General features: G+C 41.9%; 1 protein-coding gene across 8 annotated transcripts in view; it reads right to left on the reverse strand.

Annotated features, from left to right (window-relative positions):
• KCNT2 (potassium sodium-activated channel subfamily T member 2) overlaps positions 1-14,679 on the reverse strand; it is a 222,285-nt gene that overhangs the window by 12,888 nt on the left and 194,718 nt on the right. For all 8 annotated transcript variants that reach the window (XM_053391460.1, XM_053391459.1, XM_053391457.1 and 5 more), the window contains one exon: positions 9,598-9,709. In XM_053391460.1, the coding sequence (XP_053247435.1) occupies positions 9,598-9,709 (112 nt within the window). The remainder of the gene's footprint in view (positions 1-9,597; positions 9,710-14,679) is intronic.

Here is a 14,679-nt window from a genome sequence, read left to right on the forward strand (position 1 = left end):
CACCTCAAGCTGACAAAACTTGCAAGTACTAAGCCATCGCAGAACACCATTGCTCCTGCTGTCCAAGAAAGCAACTGAGCCTCCTAAAAGATAAAGGTAAAGGATCCTTGACAGTCAAGTCCAGTTGCGAACGACTATGGGGTTGCGGTGCTCATTTCGCTTTACTGGCCGAGGGAGCCAATGTTTGTCTGCAGACAGTTTTTCCAGGTCATGTGGCCAGCATGACTAAGCCGCTTCTGGCGAAACTACAGCAGTGCATGTAAATGCCGTTTACCTTCCCTCCGGAGCAGTACCTATTTATCTACTTTGACATGCTTTCGAAGTGCTAGGTTGGCAGGAGCAGGGACCAAACAATGGGAGCTCACCCCGCCATGGGGATTTGAACCGCCGACCTTCGGATCGGCAAGCCCAAGGCTCAGTGGCGTACACCACAGTGCCACCCGCGTCCCGAATAGAGCCTCCTGCTCCACTACAAAGCTGAGAGAAAATGGCATCCACACAACATAGCAGCTGGAGCTCTTATCTTTCTCAACAAATCTCTGCCAAGCTAATAGCAGCTTAATCATATATGTGGCAATTCCTTCCCCCTGTAGGGCTGTGTACCAATGACTTTTCTTATGAGTCTTTGTTGTCAGTCAGTACAAATGCCCATTGTTTTCCGTCTTGGTGTGCTGTTCTTATCTCATAATTTGTCCCAACCACCCTGTGAGATAGATTTGCATGAGAGGAGGCTGAGATAAAGCCATCTTATCTAAGATCACTCCCTGAGGCACTGGCTGAGAGCTGATGTAAATTCAGCTCTTCCTCATCCAAGATCAACATCCTCTAATCCTCCATTCTGGTAAAGTAAATGTTAATATTTCCCTGTTAGAAGGAATGAACAAAAAACCCATCCAAAAACTCCCACAGTTTTTTTTTTTTAAAAAAAAACACAGGTTGCCCATAATTACGGAATTGCAAATGTTATCACAGCACTAACATGTCAATTGACTAGCATTCAAGTTTACATCTGCTTTATGAATAATGAAACATGGCTCTGGATGTTAACTCTGGCCTTGTCCACCGAGATTTGTGGCAAACAGATACTTTTTGAATTGCGGCAGTAATCGCTCTCATGCATTTTTAATTGATCATCCAAGTTGCACGGAGATAGAGATACAATTTACTCCTTGGCACCATGAAAGCCACCACAGCAGCTTTAATTATCTGGAACCAGATCGTTCTGTCCTCCTACATATTTCGCAGTAGAAGCCTCTGAAAGTGGAAAGACCGCAGGAGATTCAAGTTTGTGTGTGTTCTCTTACAGAAGAGAGCCTAGCTGTAGGACTTCTGAGATCTGTTCAGCTCCAGCTGCAGCTTTGAAGACTCTGTGCCACTGGTTACCAGATAAGGAGTTTCAGTAGAAAATGGATATTACCCTCAAAGTCTGCTTGTGAACTTCCCTGTGGATTCTACAAATGACGCTGAGTGAACTTGGGAGATTAGTCTGACCTAGAATGGAAATTTTATGTTCTACTATAGCAGGGTTTCCCAAAGTTGGGTCTCCAGATGTTTTGGACTACAACTCCCATAATTCGTAGCTAGCAGTATCAGTGGGCAGGGATTATGGGATTAAGTCCAAAAACAGCTGGAGATTCAACTTTGGGAGACCCTGCACTACAGGTTGACTTTGCACTGAGACATTTTCTGTGCACTCCAGAATGTCTTCTTCTCTCCCAGCCAGTGCCAAACTGATGACCAATGGGTGGAACAATCCAAGGAATTCACATGGTGAGCTGTAACTGTTAGTGGGGCTACCCTCTGCCAAGGCTCTCCCCCCATTAATGCCACCCTCTGAGAAAGGCCCAAAGGAGTTCCAACATTTACAGTTGGGAACCATGTTTGGCTAGCTTAACCAAAAAAGGCAAGCGTCTCTCCTTGTTTCAACAAATTTGTTGATTACATTTATGTAGAATTTCAAGTTACAAAGGTTGGTGCCTTTTTGACAGTTTGAAGGAAGTCTAAAGTAACCACGTAATAAACAAAGTCAACAATTTTGTATGCAGGTTTGCCTAATATACACATCTTTGCAAACTGTATTTTCTGTAATATTTTTATTTTCACATATGCAGTGCATTTTGGAACATTATTTTCACTAACATATGCATTCATATTCAAACTTTACCTCAGATGCGTTCATTTTTGTACACATTGTTTGGCAGGAGAACTGCATTGCAAAATTCACCAAAGTGTGAATTTTGAAGGATGGTCACGTTTCAGTTTGCATATTGTTTTGGAAAGGATGAATTAGGTAAATGTATTCCACTTCTTGTGTCTCACTCATGTTTTAAACACAAACTTAAATTATGTGCATATTGAAATATGAAATATTTGCATAAGGCTGCTTAAAATATTTGGGTGTGATTCATTTTGATCTTTATGTTACAATTATTTTGCATAAAAGCCTTTTAGAAAACAACTACACAAACAGTGGAATCAACAGACTGAGGACTAAATGCCTCAGGCTAACAATGGACTTTAGCAAACTGGCAACAATGTTTAACTTATTTCTCATCTTCTCTAACTGATGGGAAATGAATTAAGTTTTAATGGTAAAACATGAAGAGTTGGGCAAGGAAGGGGAGATGAATGTTGGAGCTTATAGGAAGCTTACTGTTTGTTTGTTTTTGAAAGGAGAGAGTTGACTATTACTATTATTTTTAGCAGTTGATTTATTCAGTTCTAGGTTGCCATATATTGAAGAGTAAAAAAGGGAACACATTTGCCGACTTCTACTTTTAACTATGGATCGCTTTATGCATTAGATGACCTATGCTCTGGTACACAGAAACTTGCATCCCAATAAATATTCCAGTGGTTACTTAGCCTTTTTAGAAGGGATCCGAGAAGAATCCTAGAATGGTTTTCGTTAGATCTCCAAGTTACAGAGCTAGTAAATGTCAGGAAGTTCTCCGAGTGGCATGGGAAATTCAGTTTCACTAGTTATGTGAAATAGATGTCATCTCCCAATGTTTCCTCCTCAGTTATTGAACTAATTCAGGCAGCTGAACTACTTTTTAAGTTAATTACCCACTTGCTCCTCAATAAGTATATTTAATATTATAAATATTTTAGATTTAGCTGCCATGTGTGGAAAGGTATCTACAGAGAGTATAGGGCATACCAAAACCTTTCCACTCTCTTCCTTCAGCATATGTACATGAGAACCACACAAGGCATTGATGGGAAATCTCAGACTAGTCTACCTCCTAAGGTAGACTAACCTCAGTCAAGGCTCATAAGCTCAGAGCTCATGTTAAAAGATAAAGGGACCCCTGACAGTTAAATCCAGTCGCAAATGACTCTGGGGTTGCGGTGCTCATCTCGCTTTACAGGCTGAGGGAGCTAGTGTTTGTCTGCTCCACAGAGAGTTTTTCCGGGTCATGTGGCTAGCATGACTAAGCCACTTCTGGCGCAACAGAACACCGATACCAGAGCAGCACACAGAAATGCCATTTACCTTCCCGCCGGAGCGGTACCTATTAATCTATTATTATTATTATTATTATTATTATTATTATTATTATTATTATTATTTATACCCCGCCCATCTGGCTGAGTTTCCCCAGCCACTCTGGGTGGCTCCCAATTGATTGTTAAAAACAATACAGCATTAAATATTAAAAACTTCCCTAAACAGGGCTGCCTTCAGATGCCTTTTAAAGATAGGATAGCTGCTTATTTCCTTCACATCTGAAGGGAGGGTGTTCCACAGGGTGGGTGCCACTACTGAAAAGGCCCTCTGTCTGGCTCCCTGTAACCTCACTTCTCACAATGAGGGAACCGCCAGAAGGCCCTCGGCACTGGATCTCAGTGTCCGGGCTGAATGATGGGGGTGGAGATGCTCCTTCAGGTATACAGGTCTACTTGTACTTTTTGGCATGCTTTCGAACTGCTAGGTTGGCAGGAGCTGGAACTGAGCAATGGGAGCTCACCCCACCATGGGGATTCGAACCGCCAACCTATTGATCGGCAAGCCCAAGGCTCAGTGGTTTAGACCACAGCACCACCCACGTCCCATTGAATTCATGTTATTTGACCACAAAGAAATAATAGTGGTGGTCAGGGTCTCCCATTTCCTGTAACCACCTAGCACACAGGATGCCCATGGATGTATGCTGAGGGGAAGAGGGGAACATCAGCCTCTGTGGTCCCTCCATGGGTGAGTGCTTTACACAAGAAGGACTGGATCAAGATACATATGTGTGTGATTTTATATTGGAAGAGAGTGACATTGCAAAATGAAACTAGAAAATATTCCCATTCAGATAAAGCGTTCTTAACTATAACAGAAAGAATTCTAAAATGTAAGCACGGACCCTCCAAGTGTGCCTATTTTCCAGGGACAGTCCTGGATTTACAGAAGCCGTCCCAGTTTCTGATTTGATCCCATAATTTTCATCAGAGAAATGTTGGAAGGCATGGAGTTATGCGACCCCTGAACCAAAGACATAAGTAACTATGCAACCTTTAGAAGACATCTGAAGGCAGCCCTATATAGGGATTTTTAAAAAAATGTTTTATATTTTTATATAAGTTGGAAGCCACCCGGAGTGGCTGGGGCAACCCAGTCAGATGGGTGGGGTACAAATAATAAAATAGTTGTTGCTGCTGCTGCTGCTGTTATTATTATTGCGGAACAGGACATCCTTATCTTCATCAGAGAAATGTTGGAGGGTATCAGCCCTGAGTGCTCACTGGAAGGACAGATCCTGAAGCTGAGGCTCCAATACTTTGGCCACATCATGAGAAGAGAAGACTCCCTGGAAAAGACCCTGATGTTGGGAAAGATGGAGGGCACAAGGAGAAGGGGACGACAGAGGACGAGATGGTTGGACAGTGTTCTCGAAGCTACCAGCATGAGTTTGACCAAACTGCGGGAGGCAGTGGAAGACAGGAGTGCCTGGCGTGCTCTGGTCCATGGGGTCACGAAGAGTCGGACACGACTAAACGGCTAAACAACAACAACAACAATGTAAGCATAAGGACAGTGGCTGCAATCCTGCAAGCAGTTAAAAGTTGATTCATAGATATGTGCTCTTCACTTGATGACTGCAAAATCAAGGAATGACTCACATGACTCCACAAAACAGCACAGACGTTACAACAGAGACAGAACCCCACGTCTCAGTGGAGTCAGTTTTCATACAGTATACAAGTGCTGATTATCTAGTGTACAGTAACCAAGTGCTGTGATTCTGAACTAGGTCTTAGATTACTTAAATCAGGGATGGGTAACCTGTGGCCCTCCAGATGTTTTTTGGACTTATAGCTTCCTCCGTCCCTAACCTTTGGCCATGTTAGCTGGGACTGGTGGTAGTTGGAGTCCCTCAAAACCCTAAGGTTCCCCACTCCTGATTTAAATTACACTAAACAGAATGGATTTAAGAAGCTTCATTATGCAAATATTGCACCCAGTCTTCAGTGAAAGCAATGAACGCATGCTTAGACAGCCAATTTCCCTACTCCTTAATTGCAAAACATTTCCTAGCTATTAGGATGCTGTATAGAGGCTTTCTTGAGTTTTAATTTTCATGGAGAAACCAGAATGGATAGAGTTTGACTTCGGCATATGGTTGCCGTGTTTTTCATCTTCACATTTTTCTGCTGAGCAAAGGGCTCTTGCTTGTTCAGATGCCAACTGTGATTGCTTAGCTATTTCCAAAGAGGAAAAACAAGGGAAGTTGCAGCTGTAGCAGCAGATGGAGTTCTCCTGTGACTCAGGGATTTCTTGCTTCAGAAACCCATTAAGCCACGAAGTCAATTTTCCATGTATGTTTGTACGCTTTAGCTGCAGGCAACTGCCTCATTTTTAGAGTCCCTTTGTAAAGGGGGGAGCATAGCAGAGGAATTAACAATCAGCTGTACAATGGACCACATAAGACAATTTCCTCTCAAATTTTAATTGCATTTCATTTTGCCTAAGGGAGTTCTCTGAAGCTTAATGAACTACAGCTACACCTGCAACAAAATGGGCTGTGGTGACTGGTAAAGGTGAAACGAATGGAAGGGGGAACTAACTGCAGCGACTTTCCCCACATGATAAAGAAGCTTATTTATTTCACCTAATGTCTCCACTTGTCGCCATGTGGAATTAGAGACTAGGCAGGAAGTCAATTAAGCAACTTTTCCAGGATTTTCCTAGTTTTTCAGGTTTTCCTTCCAAAATAGCATTCAAAGTTTTCGCAAGGTGGGGGAGCAGAACTGTGTCTGTTCTGCCCCCATCCTTCTAGAATTTCCTCCCTATGTAGGCCAAACAAGGCTCAACATCATACTTTCAAGAACTACCGTTTAGAGTTGCCACCTTTGTTCTGGCAAGATATAGGGCAGGGTGGGGCGGTTGCAGGGAGATTTTGTTTTTTCATTTGGTGCTGAAGTGACTTCAAAGCAATCCATTACAATCTATTGCAGTCTAATAGGTCCCTTTGGAACTGGTCACACACAGAGAGATACACATGAATTTGTAAATGTGCCTGTGCTTGGCTACCCAGAGCCTTTCATGTATAAGCAACTATCTGACTTTTAGAAGACATCTGAAGGCAAACCTGTTTAGGGAAGTTTTTAATGTTTGATGTTTTATCGTGATTTTAATATTCTGTTGGGAGCTGCCCAGAGTGGGTGGGGAAACCCAGCCAGATGGGCAGGGTATTATTATTATTATTATTATTATTATTATTATTATTATTATTATTATTCACACACCCTTTCAAACACATGCTGTCATGTGTGGAGAGTCTGCCTCCCTCTCTGGTAACTTCACAGATAAGAATAAACGAGCAGTTTATATTTTATTGCTCTTTTATTCAGGCATCGGGATGCAAGGAAAAATTCACATCTCTTCCCAAGGAGAGCAGTTGGCTTCTCTAAATCCTCCTGCTTTCGTCTTCCACAACAGCCGAGGTACCAACGGGAAGTTCTGCCTCCTCTCTGCATCCTTTGTTCTCTAATACAGTTGAACTGTTTAGTTCATGCGGACGGAGGGTCCTCTCCAATGACATCTCTGCTATCTGCTCCCTCCCTTCCATTCCACTTGCCATTATCTCGTAGCTAGGCAACTCCTGCCTAAACTGCTCTGTGTCTGAGTCTGTCTCAGCTTCTGAGACAGCTGCAGGGAAAGGGAATGAATCTTCCCCCTCCAGCTCCTTTTCTCAGAGAAGCTGTTCTGCGTGGGAAGGCACACACCCACACACCCACACACACCCCGCTTCAGACCATTCCCTGACACATTTGGAGAGGATTCCTAACTTGGCAGGGAGAGAGAAAGAGAGAAGACCTCAAATACAAGACAGACCTGTACCAATACAGGATGCAGCATTTTACACTGAAATATGGGACAATCGTGTTTTATACAGGAGAGGTGGCTACCCTCACTATAGTGTAGTGTAATGTAATTATTATTATTATTATTATTATTATTATTATTATTATTATTATCATCATCATCTCAATATGCATTTTCAACTGAGTTATTGTTGTTTAGTTGTTTAGTTGTGTCCGACTCTTCATGACCCCATGGACCAGAGCTCGCCAGGCACTCCTGTCTTCCACTGCCTCCCGCAGTTTGGTCAAACTCATGCTGGTAGCTTCGAGAACACTGTCCAACCATCTCGTCCTCTGTCGTCCCCTTCTCCTTGTGCCCTCCATCTTTCCCAACATCAGGGTCTTTTCCAGGGAGTCTTCTCTTCTCATGATGTGGCCAAAGTATTGGAGCCTCAGCTTCAGGATCTGTCCTTCCAGTGAGCACTCAGGGCTGATTTCCTTAAGAATGGATACGTTTGATCTTCTTGCAGTCCATGGGACTCTCAAGAGTCTCCTCCAGCACCATAATTCAAAAGCATCAATTCTTCGGCAATCAGCCTTCTTTATGGTCCAGCTCTCACTTCCATACACCACTACTGGGAAAACCATAGCTTTAACTATACGGACCTTTGTCGGCAAGGTGATGTCACTGCTTTTTAAGATGCTTTCAACTGAGTTACTTCATGGAATAAAAAGTTTTATTGGTGTTGGATGAATTGCATTCTACCGAAACTGACGGGCTTTTCTTAGTATATTCTCTAATGCTACGTTTTACAAGGAAGACTGGTTACTACAAATATTGCAGGTAAGATTCACCTTCTGTCGTGTGGGCAGAGTGGTCCCTTCCCTTACCTGGCCAATCCCCTGGCAACGCCTCCCCAGGCGGGATTGGGCGATTGGCTGAGGTAGGCAGAGACCTCCAGGTATCCAGCCTGGGGGGGGGGTGAAGCCAGCCCGTACTACCGGGAACCGCACTGGGATCTGGGGGGCTGCACATGACCACACAAAAGGCGCCCCCCATTTGATGTGGGGAGCAGGCATTACATGGAAAATATATCGCATGGAAATATTACTGAAAATATTACATGAAAAGGTTTATATATTTTACCACTCCCGAGAATGTTGCAGTTCTTGCCATGCTCTCGCTCTTCAAGTTTCAAATCTGTAATGGCCAAGTCCCTGGCACTTCTCAGCCATTCAATGCACAAATGCAAACACACTCAAGCATGCATATCTAATTTAACATAAGTTTAAGTTTTCTTATAGCTTATAGATGGCTTGCATATATTTGCACTCCATAAAAATGGGCTCTTAGGAGATAGCTAATGAATGAAATTGTATATAAGGACATTTTAAACAGAGAGCAAACAGAATGAAGGCAATTATGAAGAGTGTCTTCTGATAGCATGCTACATTTGAACTCAGAACAAAATTAGCATTGCCCCTCTTATCCAAAAGAATGCACATATATTAAAAGTGCATATATTAGCTTCAATAATTTCCACAAATAATTGACTTAATACTTGATACATCAGTTTAGAACTGCTGTGCTAAAATTATTCCAATGCCCATTATTGTTTGCTCTTGCAATTAAATAGGCTGCTTAAAACACTTGTTGATTACTTTCCAGTTTGGAAAATCAGGACCTGAAGTATTAAAAACCAGAGAATTTTAGCACACACAATCTCCCCACAAAACCCTGCCAGAGTGCTGAGTTCCATTTTGAATATATTGCATGAACAGGTTACAATAGTGGAAAGTATGTGATGCTGGCAAGTAATTTTTTTTGTTTTCTAAATCTGGCAACACTTGACAGGCAGTATGTAATGGTAATTAACATTTGACCACTGACAAAATCCATGTGGTAGTTGAAGCCTGCCAAACTCTTTTTAAAAAATCAAGAATGGCAAGAAGCCTAAAACATTCAAATCTGAATTTTAAGACAAAACATTTCACATCCATAATATGTCTTCTGAATTTCACGTTAAAAATTTCCAAATTTTGCAAATTTGCTAATTTTGTGAACATTTGCAAACGTTAATGTGTGATAAATGAAATCATGCATTTGCACCACTGACAATGGTTTGTATTAATATTCTCACAATTACTTTGGTGGTTATGATGGTAAGGTTTGCAGTTCTGTGCAATATCATTTTTTAAAAAAACAACAACTGGAAAATTATTTATCTTAGTTCTTTTTGAAAGGCATTAAATAACATATTTTAATTATAACTCAATATAGATATATATTTTTCTTACCTTCTCCAATTTTGACAGAGCAAGAGAGTAGCAGTCTTTGGCCCTGAATTGCATGAATCTCATGTTGGCTGGGTGAGTTAATTCAGTTATTATGCTTAGACTAGAGAACAACCTAAATGTTTTTACAAGGAGATAATATAAGTTATTCCTCCAGTAACATCAACTGGATAAGATAAAACATGACAACATATACAAAAACTAATTACTTGTAGCTCCAAAATTATAATTAGTCACAAGGAAATAACAACTTTTGGCAGAGGCAAACATGTCCCTCTAAAAGCACTAATGTGCTGCACAGATTCAGCATATTACTTTTAGAAGGGTGGCTTGTATAACATTTAATATGACAGAGAAGGCACTGAACAGTAATTATTTGAGCTGTGTTTGATAATTTATTCTCAGAAATGAGACAGTTCTGCAGAAATGGAAGAAAACCTGGATAAACCATTGAAATGGTTATGTAGCCTTTACTGGCTATAAAAGAAATAACTTTTCCAATATGTAAAAATATAGCTGTGTTGAAAATATAAATTACACTCATGATTCATGGAAGATGACTAAAATGATGGCTCCATTCCAGCCTGCCAGGAAATCCCAGAGGCATCAACTGAGCTAGTCACAGAGCAAAACTAACATTTTTATTGCTTTCTTAAAACTGAAATCAGCAGGGAAAAGCACAAAATTATATTCTTTACGAAAAGGAAAGCAGACAGAATTCCGAAGTGTGGTTTAGGAACATACCTAATTCTAAGAAATATTGACTTAAATGGACATATGAGGATTTGGATAGCATTCTACTAAATAATGATTAGGGTGAATTTCTTGCCATTAAAAAAAAATAGCCATTTTGATTTTTGAAATTGTTAAATGCTCTGGAATTAGTAATTTGAAATGGTTTAAATACCACATACGAAATTGTACCATATCACTACCCATTTGAGAATTTGGGGAAGACTGGCTTTGTAAAGCTAGGGTAGCTTAAGTCACAACACACACACAAGCTTCACAACATATGCTGTAGTTTTGCTACGAAGGATGGAACCTGTTCAACCCACATTATAACTCAGTGGAGGGTTAAATTGCAGTTAATCTATCCTCTCCTACCTACTAAAACCCATCCCACAATGCTGATATTGTCAGCTGTATCCAGTGCTTTTTTCTGGAGGGACGCAGGGGTACGCATTCCCCTAAACATTTTGTGAGTCTAAGCTTGGCCTCATTAAGGGACAGTATTTCAATATGAGTAGGAAAATGAGAGTATCCCTAAACATTTGTTTTAGAAAAAAAGCACTGGCTGTATCTATTTCAAAAGTTACAGGGTATATTTTCATGAGTCTGGGGTTCTGTAAGTGCCCAGCAATCTAACTCACTGTAAAGATAACATTTCATATATTTGCTAAGTGTGGAATATTTAAAACAAGTGCTATGAAGCAATTAAGTATTCAGTAGCTACAAAACAGTCCCCTTGGCTTTGAGTAATTTGTCTTGCTGTAGATGCTGGCTCTCATGTGGATATACTGGAAACTGCCTGGCCTATTTGGTGTATTATTTATTTATTCATTAAAACAAATTCTCTCAGACTTTCAGATAATAACCTTTTAGACCAGTTAACTACATGTGGAATGAAATCATCTCTTTTTCCCCCTCGTTCTTAAATTTGTTAGCTGCTTTTCTCATAGAGGAACCCACAGCAACTTACAGTAAAACCAGTTAAGAACTTTCAATAAATTTCTAAAAGAAACCCAGATAAACCTATAAAACAGACTTACTGATCCCACCTTGCTACAAGGTCACAATGCCACCCTACAAATTAAGCGACAAATGAGTAAAGAGAGAAGTATTTGCCTGACACCAACAATTAAAGATGGTGTCAAGCATGTCTGCTTCGAGAAAGCATTCCACAAGTAGAGAGGTGACCTCACTGAAAAGGTCGGATCTTGTGTTGCCACCCTCTGAACCTCCCTTGGAGGGGCCGAATGGTGGTGGCAGGGTCTGGGTTGGTTCTTGCGGGGAGGGCCAGTCCTTGAGCTATTGGAGTTCTAAGCTGCATAAGGCTTTAGAGGTCAAAAACTAGCATTCTAAATTGTTCAGACCGTCCTGACCCGATCAACATTCTGAGCTCCAAATTCTGTACCAGCTACAGTCTCCAAACTGTATTGAAAGGCAGCTCAATGCACAATGCATTGTAGTAAAGTCTAGAGGTTCCCACAGGGCCTCTCCTCTTCACGGAGGGGAGGTGTTGTGAGCGGGAACTGCTTTCCGTGCTCTCAGGGGGCGTAACTCAGCTCCTTGCGTCACTGAGTCCTGTGCCCGTGTCACGCTCACCAGCCAGCCTAGACGGCTGGGTGGGGGCGTGGCTTAGCTGTATTTGAATGACTGTGGGCACACAGACTCTCGTCCCTGGCTTCCTCGAATCACCCAGGGTTGTTTTCTTCGTTTCTTGACCTTGCTATGGACTTTGGTTGGTCGCCCTGGTTATCCAGGGGGCCTGGTAGGAATTTTTTTCCACTTGGCAGATTGGCACCAGCCACTTGGTTTTTCGCCTACCTCATAGCAAATTGTCACAACTCTGTAAGGTTTGGTGGTTAGGCATTGGAAAACGCATTGTGTGTCAGAGGGGAGGTTGGGGCCATCACCTACCCCTCCCCTTGAAGGGTATTCTGTTAAAGGAATTTGGTGGCCATGGCTCGACCCCCGGTGACTCTAGGGGAAAGCTTCCTGTTAATTTGCATCAACAAGCTCCCCCTACTGGTTGTTAACCCTTGTGTGACTCCCAGCAGAGCGGGCAGGCGCCAAGTATAGTCTGTCTGATCCAATGCCTAAGCCAATACCACTCATATTCTGTAACCAATAAAGTTGTGGCCTTCTTAGCCCATTGACCTAAGTGCTTGTGTCCATGTGTATTATTATATCTCCAAGCAGGGGCAGGGCCTTGACTCACAACCTAGACAACAGAGGTTAGGCTGTTCCTGCCCAGGTAGGGGTGTAGCTGGACCACCAGTCAAAGCTGATGGAAGGAACTCCACAACATCAAGGTCACTGGCTCCTGAAGTGTTATCAGAATTACTCCCAGGCTATATGCCTGCTCCTTCGGAGGAAGCATAACCGCACTCAGAGCAGGCCACCTCCTAGGGAACCACCCATTAACAGTTTCTCAGTCTTATATGGATTAAGCTTCACTTTCTGGGGTCTCATTCAGTCCATTACCAAAGCTAATCACAGGTCTTACACAATCGTATACAAACTTTAGGTGGGAGTTCCATGGAACTTGGTGGGGCTTATTGCCGAATAGACATGTGTATAGAATTGTGTTGAACACTACAGTGGTACCTCGTGTTACAGACGCTTCAGGTTACAGACGCTTCAGGTTACAGACTCCCCTAACCCAGAAATTGTACCTCGGGTTAAGAACTTTGCTTCAGGATGAGAACAGAAATCGTGCTCCAGTGGCGTGGCGGCAGCGGGAGACCCCATTAGCTAAAGTGGTACCTCAGGTTAAGAATAGTTTCAGGTTAAGAACAGACCTCCCGAACGAATTAAGTTCTTAACCCGAGGTACCACTGTACTCAGAAGTAAGCCCTAATGAGTTCAATGGGATTTCTTTCCTGTTAAGTGTGTACAGGATTGCAACCAAAAGCAATCATATAGGAGTCTTTCTCTCGTATTTGGATTCATCCAAGTTGGGTGAGTGCCATATGGACAAAATCCAAAATGGACACAAGTAAAGGTAAAGGACCCCTGGACAGTTAAGTCCAGTCAAAGGGGACTATGGGGTTGCGATGCTCATGTCGCTTTCAGGCCAAGGGAGCTAGCGTTTGTCCACAGACAGCTTTCCAGGTCGTGTTGCTAGCATGACTAAACTGCTTCAGGTGCAACGAAACACTGTGACAGAAACCAGAGCGCATGGAAACGCCATTTACCTTCCCGCCACAGCAGTACCTATTTATCTACTTGCACTGGAATGCTTTTGAACTGCTAGGTTGGCAGGAGCTGGGGCAGAGCAATGGGAGCTCACCCTGCCACAGGGATTTGAACTGTCGACCTGATTGGCAAGCCAAAGAGGCTCAGTAGTTTAGAGCACAGCGCCACCCGCATCCCACAAGTAGACCAGTAGGGTGGCCATTACCATGAGCATGCTAGTGCCCTTCAAAGTGACATTTTGAGATGGGACAGGCAGCCCCAGCTCTACTGCTGTTGCTGCCATACTGAAGCTGTCTTCAGGATAGGCAGCATTTAAAAGTCCTCCCTGCTGCTGTGATATGAAATGTTTGGACGTTAAACTGTGGTCCCTAAAACAGCATGAGGAAAAATGCCTCCATTGGTTACCTGCAAAGGGAGTGGCAAAATGGGGCTGCTATCTGTCAATGATCTACACTAGAGATTAAAACAAGCATGCCACATGTTTAATTTCCCCATTCATGGCCGTGACTAGATCTTTGTAATTAGTAAAACATAAAAGTTATGTTGCACCTTCACACACTAAACACAACAACACTAAAACTTTTTCTCCATTTTCCAAAAATGTGTTTTCTAGATCCTCACATTGCTGCTACAAAATTACTGGTATTTCTTTTAAAACATAGAGTAGCTATCTGATTTACTAAGTCAAACTAAACATTTTGTTTAAATCATATATCCATATCCATATATATATATATATATATATATATATATATATATATATATATTCTCCTAAATTTCAGATACGGGAGAAGGCTGCCATCTAGTGATTATATGCTACACACAAGCATGGACTAGCAGAAGATAGCAAATAATTCCTATTGCAAGCTATAACTAAACTGGAAAATGTATTTCAGTTAAGTGTGTCTAATTTTTCTTGGCTATACCAGTATCTTTTCTGGATCTTGAAAGTAAGCTTTAATTTAGATTTCATCTGATTCTCCTGAATTTTCCTCTCATGGTTAGTGATTTAGAAACTTGTGTTCCTTTGAGAAGAAACAGGGCCTTGTTTGTTTGTTTGTTTGTTTGTTTGTTTGTTTGTGTTTGTTTGTTTGTTTGTTTGTTTAAGAAAGGGCAACCCAGCTGTGGATTACTGCAAATTAACAGCTTGGAGGCATTTGT

This window comes from Podarcis raffonei, chromosome 6 (genome assembly GCF_027172205.1).
Source record: "Podarcis raffonei isolate rPodRaf1 chromosome 6, rPodRaf1.pri, whole genome shotgun sequence".
In the NCBI taxonomy this organism is placed as follows: domain Eukaryota; kingdom Metazoa; phylum Chordata; class Lepidosauria; order Squamata; family Lacertidae; genus Podarcis; species Podarcis raffonei.